This window comes from Jaculus jaculus, chromosome 10 (assembly GCF_020740685.1).
Source record: "Jaculus jaculus isolate mJacJac1 chromosome 10, mJacJac1.mat.Y.cur, whole genome shotgun sequence".
NCBI classification, from domain to species: domain Eukaryota; kingdom Metazoa; phylum Chordata; class Mammalia; order Rodentia; family Dipodidae; genus Jaculus; species Jaculus jaculus.
Genome location: NC_059111.1, coordinates 50061414 through 50076402, shown reverse-complemented (window position 1 = coordinate 50076402; position 14989 = coordinate 50061414). Strand labels below are relative to the sequence as shown.

The window sequence follows — 14989 nt, the reverse complement described above, 5'->3', positions numbered from 1 at the left end:
TTTGCACTTTTGTTTTGAGGTAAGGTCTTGCTGTAGTCCAAGCTGACCTGGAATTCACCATATAGTCTCAGGCTAGCCTTGAGCTCACAATGGTCTTTGTATCACTGCCTCCTGAGTACTGGGATTAAACGTGTGTGCCATGACACCTGGCTCATTTTGCATTTTTGAGTAAAATAATATCAGGATAATACAATAAGCTATTCAAATAATTGCACACTGTTTTATAGTAGGTACTGGCTCACATGCTGCAAATCTATGTGATAGCTGGAGGTATGTGCTAATTAAATGAGTCATAAATTTTGAGAGGCAGTTAATAAGAATTAATCTATAACACTTGCACAGTCATATTAGTTTGACATCCTTCTCCCCTTGTGTAACTCTAATAAAATATGGACTTAGTTTTATGTTTTTCTAAATCACACTTTAGTGCAAGTGTCAGTTTTCCTTGTTTCAGGTTACTCTTAAAACATTTTTTTATCATTTACTGCTATTTGTGAGAAATTATAAATATGTAGCAGACAGTTGTAAAAAAGGGTGTTCTAAATAAATATGTTTCACCAACTTGTGGAACATGTTATCATAGTTCTACTTTTTTTTAAAGAAAATATACTGGTTAAGTCTTTATTTAGCAACTGTATTTTTATCTTATTCATATTATTATTGTTAACAAGATGTTTCTCCTTTTTAGTAGACATGAATTATGCATTAATACACATAGCCAGTAATCATATCTCCATTGAAATATCTGTAGCCAGAATGCTTTGGGAAGTGACTGTCCCTGTATGGAGGCCATGCACTCTGGACAGTCCTCCAGCAGAGAAAGCATAATCTATTAGGGAACCTTAGCTAGATTCTTATTTATAATTCTGCATTTTTAGACCTCTTGTGTGGTTAAATATTTCTGTGGTATTCAAAATAATATAAGGATTTTAATAAAAATATTTTAAGATAACTTAATAGGAGAAAATTTTGAAAATAGTTTATTAACAATATCTCAGATTTACTTAGTATTCAATACTAAGGCCAGGGTAAGCCTGGGAAGTACTCAATCCTTTTTAAATCTGAAGATGGGAAAGGAGATAATTGGAACATATTCTAAACTACAATATATTTTTGTCAGAATATTCCTTTTCAGAGTAGTAATGGAATCCTTAGTTGAGAATGAATTTGGAAGTGGTAAGGAGGGATTCATGGTTAGTTGTGGAGAATGCATTGTATTTAGGTAAATGTGGGGAAGTTCTCAGTAGACAGACTCACACAAGATAAAAACATTGATTTAATGGACACTGCAGTTCATGTAGATGTGATGGGTTTTAGAAAAGTTTAGCTCTGGTAAGTTAAGAATAAGAATCCATCAGGTTTTGTTTATTGAGGAAAATATTTTCAATAGTAGTTCAAATGAATACCAGCTGATAAAATTTCCCAAGATTGTTTTTTGATTGTTCATTATTTCAAGTATACTTATTATGTAATTGATAAGAGATTCCATTATAAATGTAAAGTAGATTATGTGTTTGTTGGAAGTGGACATTTTTTGATCAGCATTTTGTGAGGCTTTCATTCTGGTTTGGAGCAAGCCACCAAAATATTTCTGTGTGGGAATGGGCTTTTATACTGTGTGCCACCCCCAATCTATGAATTCACATTATTTATTATGTATTATATATTTATTATATGTGTCAAGTTATTACTTTGAATTATTTCTGAAAGCATACTCTTAAAATAATAATGCATTTTTTGGGCTGGAGAGATGGCTTAGCGATTAAGCGCTTGCCTGTGAAGCCTAAGGACCTCGGTTCAAGGCTTGATTCCCCAGGACCCACATTAGCCAGATGCACAAGGGGGTACACGCGTCTGGAGTTTGTTTGCAGTGGCTGGAAGCCCTGGCGTGCCCATTATCTCTCTTTCTCTCTCTCCCTCTTTTTCTCTCTGTCTGTTGCTCTCAAATAAATAAATAAAAATTAAAAAATTATTAAAAAATAATAATAATGCATTTTTGATAATAGTTTTGTTATATTTTTAAAAAGTGGCATGCGATTATTGAAATTCTGTATATAATATTCACAATTAAACCTTTGAATGTTTCCTCTTGAAAGATTTAAATGAGACATTTATGATTATGCAGCAAAGACCTAATCCATCATAATTGCATTACTACTTTTCCCAGGGCTAATTGCATAACAAAGATGTAACAGAAAGGAAACCTGGGAGTTGTGTTAGTCAGGGTGGTGTGTATCAGCAATTATATGCAAATCTACTTTAACTAACATCTTTATCTAAGGTAGAGCAGAAATCTTTTCTGACCTTTCCCTTATCCCATTTTTGCAGCATATTAAGTCAGAAGACTGAGTAAATCAACAATATTATGCGTGTCTTTCATTTTTTTTCCATAGGGCTAATTGAGTTAGAGTAGTCCGTTGAACAATTGTGTTTTCATATCTTGAATTCACTTATGTAACTTCTAAGGCTAATGGGAGAGTAACAGGTGAGTATTTTTGTTGTCATGTAGAATTCAGAAATTAAAAACAGACTATTTAATAAATCTAGATTCTTTCACTTTAATATTGTATATTGAAAGGAAAAACCTTTCTAGGGCATAATGGCACAATTATAGGCTCTCCTAATACCATTATTTATTCATTTTATTTTCCTTGACATATATCCAGTAGTTGTAAATGATCATAATATATTGTCATAATGGTGTGATGCTTCTGATGTGGGACCTGGGAAATTGCCTATGAAATCTTTGTGGAAAAAGGAGGAAGTGATGACTAAAATTTTCCAAAGTCCTCATTCATGACTATAGTAGAAAGATGGTGTCATCGTACAGAATGAGGAGACTTACTGTGGTATAGATGTGGACACTGCCAGGAGTCCCCGGAGTCAGTGATGGCTTTACATCAGCTACCTCTCTGCTGGACTTTAGATATAAGGCTATAAGTAAAACAAGGAAGTCATTGGGTTCAGGAAACAGAAATATTTATGGTCAGCCAATGGTGCAATTATGGGAAAGCTTTTCAAGTTGAATCCAAATGGGGATGATTCCCCACAGTCAGAGGTACAGAGCAGGGCTGTAGGCAGAATGGCATGTAACCAGAAAACAAAGCGGCCGCCTGTTGTGCAGACTGGGAAGACAGCGGGGATTTACAGAGCAAACAGACATGCTATCGCTTTAAAGAGAACAGTTAAATATTTTCAATTGTATAATTAAACCTAACTATAAATATTTGTGAATGTCTATGATACTGGAAGGGTCAGGGTGTCCTAGGGACAATAGAAAGACTACTATAAAAAAGCTTTGAACATTTATTTCTTTAACTCTTTGGGGCATAGGGATATAGACCTTAAAATAGCAGAATTATGTTATGAATTATGTATGTAAGAATAAGAACACCCCAAAATTATATATTTTCACAGGAGAACTTTATATTAACCACTTCTGTTATTCATTTTAAAGCTTGCTTTTGAAGGACCTATGTTGTGGAGTTTCTTTGTAATTATGAAGTCATGAATTGGAATTATCTGTCACAGGCAGCACAGACCCTCTCAGAGAATGATTGCAACTCTAGTAAAAATTTGACAGCAAGATTTATAACTTGGGTGTTAGAGGGCAGTGACATTATTATTGGTGGTGTTTTCTCTAAGTCCATTGTGGAGGACCTGACTGACAGCAAGAAGTTGGTTCATGATGCTAGTGCTTAATCACATTAATTCTGGGCTGGTTATGGAATTTTCATCTGTTCAGTATATATAAGACCTTTTCTTTTTCTGGTCAGTAAGGTGATTGAAAGTATTGCTATTTTATGCATAAGATTGATACGTACTGAGATAAAAATTGTTTCTATATTCAACATATTTAACCAATAAAATTAAATAGGAAGGAAGCTCTTAAAAAGAAAAAAAAATAAAAAAAGAACCCTAAGGGGATAAACAGCTTTTCATATTGCGACAGCTCTGTAGACAATGATTTCAACCTGAATTCTGGTAACATGTGAGAACGTTGAGTGGTCAAATTTCTCTTATGTGTTGTTTATAAAGTTTAAAATGTGGTTATTTAAAGGACAAAATTAGGACAGTGAAATCTGTTTATGAAAAGGATGTGCTAAGAGAAAAGAAGAATTCTCTTTTTGTTCATGGAGAGTGAATTATTTAGTTTATCTCCCTTTTTCTGACTCTCCTTTCTCTAACTGGAGATATGTTTTAACATATTTTTGAACTATAATCAGCCACCTTATTATGAAGTAGAAGCAGTATGAAATGTGTTTTTCTGAGTTGATGTACCTCATAAATTAGGTATGCCATGGTGGTGCGCTAATTTTGCAGTTGTCTAAAGGTGAGATTAGGGCCTAATGATGGGCCGTGTATGCATGAAACCTCAATGTCCATACTGCAAAGAAACTTACAGGCTTGCTGAAAAAGCTAAGAATTCTTTTTAGCTATAAAAGGAAAAAAATATTAGGAAAGGACTGAAAGAATACTCATAATAAAAAGATAATTCTCATATACATTTCAAAACTCTGAAGATGTATTAAAATGGTTGTGTCTTTTCTGACTTTACACCATAAAATAGCTACCACAGGGGAATTTTGTTCTTTCATTCAATACCATGTGCTGTGTTGAAAGTGCTCAATAATATTTGGATGAAGGAATGAATGTCAATTAGATTTTCTATTTACTTTGGCTATAACAGTTGTTAGAATATTTAAGATTAAGCTATTCATGGTATTATAGATGGCTCCACATTGCTGTTATGAACATCCTAACCAGGCACAATTTAGGTGAGAGAGGAATTTAATTCAAGCTTATAGATTCAGGGAAAGTTCCATCAAATAGCAGAAGTTGCTTCCATAGACCCAAGCAGAGAGAAACAACCAGAAAGAAACAAAAGAGCAAGCACAGACCTACAGCAAGAAGAACACCAAGAGCTTAGTTTTCTCTCCACATCTTTGGACTAGAAATCAGATATACCCCCAAATATATCTTAATGCTGGAACCCAGGATCTATTTCTCTCCCCCGCTCGCCCATGATACCTTCTCCAGCCAGGCAGCTGCAGACCTAAGTTACAACCTTTAATAAAACAACTGAGTCTATGGAGGCCATACATTAAAACTTCCACATTTTGCCCCTGGCCCCCAGTAGATTCATGGCCATCTCACATTGTAAATTGTGTTTGGTCCAACTTCAAAGTTCATCATAGTCCTTACTAACTTTAAGATTGTTCCAAAGTCACAAGTCTCTTAATTGTAGGTCCTGTAAATTCTAAAGTTATATACTATCAACATATAGTGACACAGAGGAAACCTTTCAATTGCTAAAACCTTTCAATTGCTATAAGGCACAACAAGGTGATTCTGGACCAATGCAAAATTAACAACCATGAGGTAGACATCAAACATTTGTAGTTCAAGTCCAACATTTATAACCAGCACTGTCAGTATCTGAATTCTTATTTGCTATCCCTCTGTCTGGGCTGAGTCGCCAGGGAAATCTTCCATACCAAACCACAAGTGCTTCATAGTAGCCCTTGTACAGTCCTGATAAATATAAAACATCTTTTGGTCTCCATCGCAAGCCATAGTCCACCTTCAGCTCCATACACTGGCCTTTTTGGCCTTCCATAAGTGACATTGACATGCTTTACTTGCCGCTTCTCGGCAGTGGCTCCTGGAATTGTGTTCACTTCATGACCCACTTCTATGTATTTGTAATGCTTCCAAAATCAATACCAGGTATGTAATGACTCGGCCATATTAATCCAGGGAGGATATAAATTGTGACCTTGATGAGCAGGTTTCTTCATTTCAAGAGGAGTTTGCATTTCTACTATTCTATCCTGGGTGGAATCACCTAAGGCATCTCTCCATTGTTTCAGTGTAGAGCAGTTAATGGTGGTAATGTTTGAAAACAACAGCTTCAGTAGCTTGTTTCTGTGCCAGTAATTTTAAACTTGCTTGAATTTTTCCAATTTTATATCTTCTGTCTTTCAGTTCTATGTCATATGCTAAGCACATCACTCCATTATTTTCAAATCCAACGTTGCAAAACTCTCTAGGCATAAGCAGCAGAATGCAGTCAGTCTTTATGCCAGTAGGCTAGTTCTAACAAAGTTCTTTGATATCTTTCCTACCCCTTCAAAAGTTCATAAACAAACACAATTCTCTCTTCGTTTAGCATTTTCAGACTATCATCAGACTAGCGCATGAGCTTGGCTTACCACTCGGTAAGGAAGATGCAGACTCAAGTACCAAGTCCCAAACATATTCCTTCTCTAGCACATAAGTTCCTAAAGACCAACATTCACATGGTCAGATTCATATCAGCAACATTCCTCTCTTCTGGTACCACATTTCTGGTATAGAGAGCTCCACATTGCTGGAATGAACATCCAAACCAGGCAAAATTTGGGGGAAGAAGAGATTTGTTTCAAACTTATATATCCAGGAGGAAGTTCCATCAAATTGTGGAAGAGGCTGCTTCCATATGTCCAAGCAAAGAGAAAGAAATGAAACAGCCAGAAAAACCAAAATCAGCAAGCAAAAACCTACACCAAGCAGGACGCCCAGAGCTTAGACTGCTTTCCACACCTTTGGGTTAGAAATCAGATACACCCCCAAATACACCTTAGGGCTGGAACCCAGTGTCTGCACTCAGTGACAGTTCCTCTAGCTAGGCATCTGGAGATCCAAGTTATAAGCTTTAATAAAACACCTGAGTCTTTGGGGGATATACATTCAAACTACCACAATTGGTAATTAGATTTAATCTTAGAAGTTTGTAATTTCAATTGGTTAATGTCAATTCACATCTTATTTAAGAGAAAATTATTGGGGAAAATGTCAGTAGTAGTACTGTTAAATACTTATAATTTTAATTCTATTTTTTTCTGTTTTGTTTAGCTTGGCTATATGAGTATGAGCTGATAATATAAGGCTGTCGGAGAAAATAAATGAGAAAGAATACATAGTAGGACAGCAGAACTGAAGGTGATAGTAGGCATTGTGGGCCGTAGGTAGATCATATTCATCAAGGCATTTCCTTTCATCAAAAAACCCAAAAAATTTGCCTTTAGCCTGACATGCCATGGTTCTTGCTTAATAGTTCTAAGTCTTTAAGGAGTGTTAGTATAGATATAAAACATTACTTAGTCTATAAAATGCTTTAAACATATACGAAGGTAAAGGTAAAAAAAATTAAGTACACAAGTGGTTGACATTCTTATTGAAAACTAATCACCTTAGTATATGCCATGCAAATATCCTTTACCTTTTGAGTAAATTTTCAAAATATAAATATGATCTATTAGTTTGAGTGAAAGTTGACATTAACTGTCTTTAATGATAAGTTAGTTATGCATGAGATTACAATGTACCTTTTTATACTTATTTACATGTATATAAACAGTAACGACAAGTTGGGTAGTACTTTGGATACTGAAGCAGGAAAGTGACAAGTTTGCGGATGTTCTACCCTGTCTCAAAAAAAGAAAACTAATAAAAAATTAAAAACAATTTTATAGGAATGATTGATTGAATTTATTTTTTTAAAGGAAATGCTTGAAATAAGGAATATGTTTGGCAACCTAAGACTTTACAATTTGGCACCATGGGTCATTTTGTGGGCTATGCCCCATCTCCTTACTGTTTTTACCATGCAGCTTCTATACAAAGAGCTTCAGGGCCAAACTGTTAGGATTGGCTACATTGGGTGGGGAGGATTACATCATGGTAAGCCTCACTATTCATAAATAATGTTACTAATATTTAAAGGGTTATGAGATAAGCAAACATTTTTTGAAATAAATAAAAAATGCTAACCACAAGTATTTTAAAATTATCTTCAAATATATGATATTAAACTCATTTATTTAGTAAAAAATAAAATATGAAAAGAAAGTTGAATTGTGTATGTGTTACACAGTGTGTGTATTCATAAAATTTATATGAACATAATATTTTGTGTTAAGTCATGGTATTTGTGACAATTAGAGAAGTGTCATTAATTTTATTTGTTTTCTTTGCCAAGAATATTTTATTTCTACCTGGGCATAACAATCTTAACAATTTTTGTTTTCACACATTGAGGCTATTGACTTGGAGGGGAAAGGCATGTTCCACTAATTTAAGAAGTTAGTAATGTTTTCATAGTATGACATGCCTACTCTGGGCTGTATAACTAAAAACAATTGATGTGCCTTCATTAGAGAAATTACATACCATGTGTTCTTAATAGAATCTAGTAAGTTAAAATACCATGTGCAAAATAAAGAAAAAATGTTGACTTTTACTTTCTGTTTTCCTTAAAGTACAGTGTGTTTTGGCCTTCCAGATTCATTATCTTTTTATGATTAAATTTTAATATTTTAATATGCAAAAATTAAGATACTATCTCCATTTTGTACTTTGAATAATGTAACAGTTTAGAATGGTAGCAGGAATGGTTTGAAAAGATATCTGTATTTTATGTGTTCTCTTAGTGACCATGATTTTGTATTATTTCTAGATCAAAGAGTGGCTCTGTTTAAACTGTCAGATGCAAAGAGCAATAGGAGGCGAGCTGGCTCCAATCCCATCATCCCTGCAGCCCAAACCAAAGGCTGCTTCAGTTCTCCCTGCAGCCGCAGCCGACAAACCGTCGCCCCCATCACAACACGCTTCCCCGAAGAAGGATCTTGCACCCAGGCAAGACGTGGCAAAGACACTGGAGTCTAAAAAGCCACCCCCACTCGTGAAGCAAGCAACTCTTCACGGACCCGCCCCAGATACAGCCCCACAGCCTCCAGTGGCAGAGACCTCATTACAGTCAGCCCCTCCTGAAGAGCCGCCTGTACCTCCATCCCAGCAGGCCAAGGCCGGGGTTGGGGAGGAAAAACCAAAGCCGCCCAAGGCCACACAGCCGCCCACAGTCCTAGAGTCCTCAATAAATCCTGCCAGCACAAGCTTTCAAGAACAGGCGCAAGCTCAAGAGCAAACAGTCACTCCAATCAAAACAGACTCTGCTAAACCCTCACACAGTTTCCCGCCAACAGGAGAAAGAGTTACCCCATTTGATGATTCTAAAGCTATTCCTCGGCCTGCATCAGACTCCAGGATTATTTCCACTCCTATTTCTGAGAACAAGGGTCAAAAGACAGTGGAGTCAGTTCAAAAGAAGGAAGAGCCCAAGAAAGCACAAACCAAAATGAGTCCCAAACCAGATGCCAGGGCAGTGCCAAAAGGCTTACCCACACCTGCCAGCACACGACCCACCACTGGCCAAGCTGCACCCACATCGCCTCAACCCACCAAACCTCAGGAGCAGTCAAGACGTTTCAGTCTGAATCTGGGTAGCATTACTGATGCCCCCAAATCACAGCCCACCACTCCCCAGGAAACTGTGACTGGAAAGCTCTTTGGGTTTGGAGTTTCCATTTTTAGCCAGGCATCAAACTTAATTTCCACAGCAGGCCAGCCCGGACCTCATGCACAGGGTGTGCCAGCTGTCCCAACAAAACAAGGCGTTCCTTCTACACAGCCTCCTGCTGCTCAGGGGCCACCAAAGCCCATAGGTCAGGGGCCACCAGCACCTGTGACACCTGTGAGGAAGGAAACAAAAGCTCCAGCAGCTGAAAAGTCAGAGCCCAAAGCTGGCCAAACTGCAACAGCAAAGAGAGCAGAAGCAGACGGGAAGCCCCCAACCCCTGAGCCGCAGCAGGCTGTCCTCCCCCATAAGCTGGAGAAGACTTTCAAACCAAAACCAGCCTGTCCTCTTTGCAAAGCTGAACTCAACGCAGGTTCTCAGGACTCGCCTAACTTCAACACGTGCACAGAATGCAAGAAGCAAGTGTGCAATCTCTGTGGATTTAACCCTATGCCCCACTTGACAGAGGTAAGCAATATATATATACTTTACATACATATATATATATGTATACACACATATATATAGATTGATGTGATATATGTTTATGTGTGTGTGTATAGTGTGTATGTGTGTGTGTGTGTGTATACACACACACATACACATACATATATATATCAGTTTGGGGGCAAATTTCTGAGCAAAAATAGGTTTCTACTGAAAAAAAATACTGTTGATATCTCAGAAAAACCTTAACTTTATTTCATGCTTACATGATTATTATGAGTTCATATTCTTTGTGTATTATAGATTAATAGATCATAAGTACAAAAGAGGAATAAGATGGTAATATAAAATAGCGATGACCTCACTTCTTCATGAATTAAAGGCCCAAAGCTTAGGAGGACTGTGTAGTTTTCATTTGGATGCCAAGTAAGGGTTGTAATATTATGGTTCCATTTTCTCATACCTTCTACTCCTTTTAAGGCATTTATTTTTTATTACCTTTAAATTATTTCATTTTTAAAATATATTTTGTGATACAGGGTCTTGCTGTGTAGCCTTTACTAGCATGGAACTAGTGAACATCCTGCTGGAGCCTCCTATGTTCTGGGATTAGTGGCATGTGTTACCATGCCAGGGCCTTTTAGTATACACACACACACACACACACACACACACATATATATATAAAATATACATATATAATTTAATTAACTTATTTATTTGAGAGAGAGAGAGAGAACATGGATACAACAGGGCCTCCTGCCACTGCCAACAAACTCTAGATCTATGTGCCACTTTGTGCATCTGGCTTTATGTGGGTACCATGGAATTGAAGCCCAGCCATCAAGACTCCCAAGCAAGCACCTGAAACCATTAAACTGTCTCTCCAGCTCCCCTTTAATGTATTTTTAAAAGAACTTTACTTTATTGAAGATTCATAAATAATATGAAAGCTTTTATTTCACTAAAACTGCTAAGAATATTGTTTGGTACACTATTGGCTCAAATATATTATGTGTAGGCTTTCTTGGGTGTGTGTATATGTGTGTGTGTGAAGTGCATACACATACATAAATGACTGTATGTGTGTGGGCACATTTGTGTACAGGTGTAGATGTATATGTGTGCATGTAGAGGCCAGAGGGCCATGTCAGGTTTCTCCCTCCATCATTGTTATATCTCTCACTGTCTCTACTTACTGAGCTTTGAGATTACATACTTGCACCACCACATCTCTGCCTTATTTGTTGTCCCTGGACCCAGACCTCACTGAGTCTCTGCCTATGGAACATTGTGATTACAGGGTTGCCTCACCATACCCAGCATTTATGGGGTGCTGGGGTCCAAGCTCAAGACCTTATGCTTGCATCGCTTGTGTGGCAAGCATTCCACCAACTGAACCATCACCTTTGTGTCAGCTCCTGTGACTGGCTGTGATAGTGTCTATTTTTGATACAGTGGGGTACTTTACTGGGAACTATGGAACATGTGTGCCTGGGTTTCTGAAAGTAATGTGAAGATACTGTTAATGAGAAGTTACAGACACTTTCTCCACAATGTAAATAGCCACAACACAGATCATGACTACCTAATATTATAGTTGCAAAATAATGAATGTATAAGCATCTTGCTTATATACAAGTTAAAAATACTATGACTATTTTGCTCCTCTTTTTGATTCTGCAAATCCTTGAAATAGAAAGGATCGAATGTTTTAGCAGCTTATAAAAGCTGTAAAGAAGTCGGGCATGGTGGCAGATGCCTTTCATCCCAGCACTCTGGAGGCAGAGGTAGGAGAATCACCTTGAGTTAGAAGCCACCTTGAGACTACATAGTGAATTCCATCCAGGTCAGCCTGGGATAGAGTGAGACCCCACCTTTAAAAACAAAACACAAATACAACAAAACTAAAAGCTGTAAAATTTTCTTGGTTTTGAGAGCATTTGAGTACTAGATAATTTTAAGAGCCTTCATAGAAAATTTTAATTTTTTCTTTGAAAACATTCTTGCTATAATATATTTGTCATCATATGACAGCATTGTCACTTCAGGGTGTAGATTGTCATTGCCAGCTGTAATGGATAATGTTAACTAATTTCCACTTTAAAGGTAGATATATGGGGTCTTCTTTCAGTGCTTTTTGAATGGTAGCAAATAATTTATTATAGAAAATTGGATTCAATGTAAATATAAAACACACAAGCTGTCTTTATTTTTCAAAATTTTTGAATAGCAGTTTTTGGTTTTGTATTCAGAATGGGAAGTTTCTTATGTTTTCTCAGTATAAGCAATGTATTTAAGCTATTTGAAAATTTGTACCTTTAATGAAGAGTCTTATGGTGCCAACACAAAGCATTTATTGAAATAGCTCTAAAACAAACTGTGCCAGTCAGAACAAAATTGTAATTTGTTTTCTGAACATAAAAATATGTATATGGTACAAGGGAGGAATATAACTTTTTATATATACATGCATGTGTTTGCTTATGTATATGTACCCAAATATTTATAGCATCATGTTTATTATAATTCTGTCAGTATTTGGTTGAATGATGTGAGAGCCCTTTTAGTACAGAGATTTTCTGTATTTTAAATTATACTTTTTTGATAATAGTGTGAAAAGACGATTTTTTTAAAGTATAGAGTTAACCAGGATATGTGGAATTTCAAGTTTGTATAATTTGAAAATATAAATTGTTTCAAGTTTTGGTTTAAGTGAAGTTCTGCTTTAATTATGGTCATAGTCATTGTTCAAATTATTTTGCCTTATAGCAAATTCTTTAAATTTGGGAGATAATATTTCAGGTTGGAAGCAAATCTGATGTAACAAAAGTGACTAGTGTCTTTTGCTAACCTTCATTGTGATCATCTGCAGGAAATATTCAGTAGGTGCTGTGGCTGGTCTCTCTCCTTGTACATAAATACACTGGTTAGTGTGGCATCAAGAGAGGGAGTGAAGGTTAATTATGTTCCAATTAGTTTATGTTAATTTATGTTCCAATAGCTCCTATTATCATTACCCCAAAGACTGGAAACATGGCACAGGGTATTTGCAGGTATGTATGTATATAAACATACACTAATATACAGATTTATGAATAGCCAACAAATTTATCTTCATAGGCTTAATAAACAGTGTAATACCATTATTCACATGTAATATTTTTCCTTGTTTCCCTCCTTCAGAAGTCAGGAAAGCATTTTACCGTGATCCTTATTTTGTTTCTATGCTGTCTTCATTTTGTTTGCTGTATTTTTCTTGTGATTCAGTACTTTATGCTAGGCTGACTATTGTTCTTTCAGTTTAATGGAGGACATTCTTTTTTTTTTTAATTATTTATTTATTTGAGAGCGATAGACACAGAGAGAAAGACAGAGAGAGGGAGAGAGAGAGAATGGGCGCGCCAGGGCTTCCAGCCTCTGCAAACGAACTCCAGACGCGTGCGCCCCCTTGTGCATCTGGCTAACGTGGGACCTGGGGAACCGAGCCTTGAACTGGGGTCCTTAGGCTTCACAGGCAAGCGCTTAACCGCTAAGCCATCTCTCCAGCCCTAATGGAGGACATTCTTGAAATACTTAGACTTTTATGCCTGAAGGACAAGGAAATGGTATTTCTTAATAAGAAGTCGGTGATTGCCATTTGTCTTGCCCTCCCTGTCTTTTATTAGTCCCTGAGGGAGGATGCTTTTTCCTACAGGGGCCACACTGTCCCTGCCCTGCCCCTTTGTGCCATTGATTCTCTGCAGTGAAAAGAACTCTCTCTAGCTTGGCCATGTGATTGGGATAGACAGTATCCACCTCTCATTACCCACACACACTTGTCTCAAAGGTTGCTTCCTGCCCCTCTTGTAGGTCATCTCTCACTGGTCCTGAGTTCTAGTGCTGCCTAGTCTCAGGGGTGCAGTTACACTTCATTCTGAGGTTTTGCAGTTTAACTCTTTTAGTGACCAGGTTATATGAATTGTGCTATGACCAGTTAACCTCTCATAGCAAGGGACAATTCTTTTAGGCTTAATTTCTGTGGACACAAATTATATCTTGTTTGGAAATTTTAATGTTGCAGTAGAGATTTTGGAAAAATACTGAGACAAGCAGCCTAAGTTGGAAATAACTTAGCCTAGTGAATTTTAATCATTCTCTCTTAGTTCAGATGCAAAAGGCACCACCATTATTCATAGTGGGATTTTTTTTTTTTATTGTTTCTGGCACTCTTTCTTGAAGCTACTTTTACATTGAAAATAAGACAACATGAGATATTTTTCCTCATGCTGAATGAAGTTCTAGAGTCACAATTTTCCTTTCTTAGCAAGATGATTATGCATGGCTGCAATGATGTAGAGATAGCATAGATTTGTCATTAGGAAACAAATGAAACTTTTGAGCTAATCAAGGCCCATTAGTGAGTTGGAGCTGCCTTCAGATCTTTACTTTCTAGCTGGGGTTGTTTATGCCTTCTCATAAAATTCTCTGAGGTGGCTTAGTAGGGAGGTACTGAATTAACCTGATAAACACATACTTAATGCTATAAAAGCCATTTCCAATTAAAAAAAAAAAACCTTTAAAACATTCACATGGACACTCATGCATACACAAACATGCATAAGAAAAATAAGAAATTAAAGGTTAAAAAATAATCAAAGGTCATTTGGGAATAGAGGAATTACTAGTACTTTAAAAAAATTAAATTTTCGAATCTATAATCTGTGTGAAATTTGTGGTAGAGAGGGATACCTGATGGCACCTTTGTACTAGAATAATGCTAAAAACCTGTAATGTTGAAAAGGATATAGGATAAAGTTAATGTTCCCTCCTTTTAAAAATAGTAATATCCCCAATATTTTTCATTTTTATGCATTTTAATTAGTTTATATCGTAGTCTGCATGGTAGCTTTGAGTCTCAATAAACATAAAACACTTTTCTGTGATTAAGCACCTTAAATATAATCTTAATGACAAAATATTAGTCAGTTCTATGAATTTGTATTTTATTTTACACATTACCCTCTTAGTAGGGATTTATGTTGTCATTTTTATTATAAACAAGCTGAACATTTTACATAACTATTTATATTTTATTTTAATTCTTTTTTATTTTATATTTATATTTTAATTCTTTCCTAAGTAATATTAATTCATACTACTGTT

At 36.3% G+C, this 14989-nt stretch overlaps 1 protein-coding gene across 1 annotated transcript in view; it reads left to right on the top strand.

The window, feature by feature from the left end:
• The window catches only part of Pclo (piccolo presynaptic cytomatrix protein), a 425322-nt gene that overhangs the window by 18877 nt on the left and 391456 nt on the right, over positions 1-14989 (top strand). The window contains exon 3 of the mRNA XM_045160196.1: positions 8501-9865. Coding sequence (XP_045016131.1) covers positions 8501-9865 — 1365 coding nt within the window. The remainder of the gene's footprint in view (positions 1-8500; positions 9866-14989) is intronic.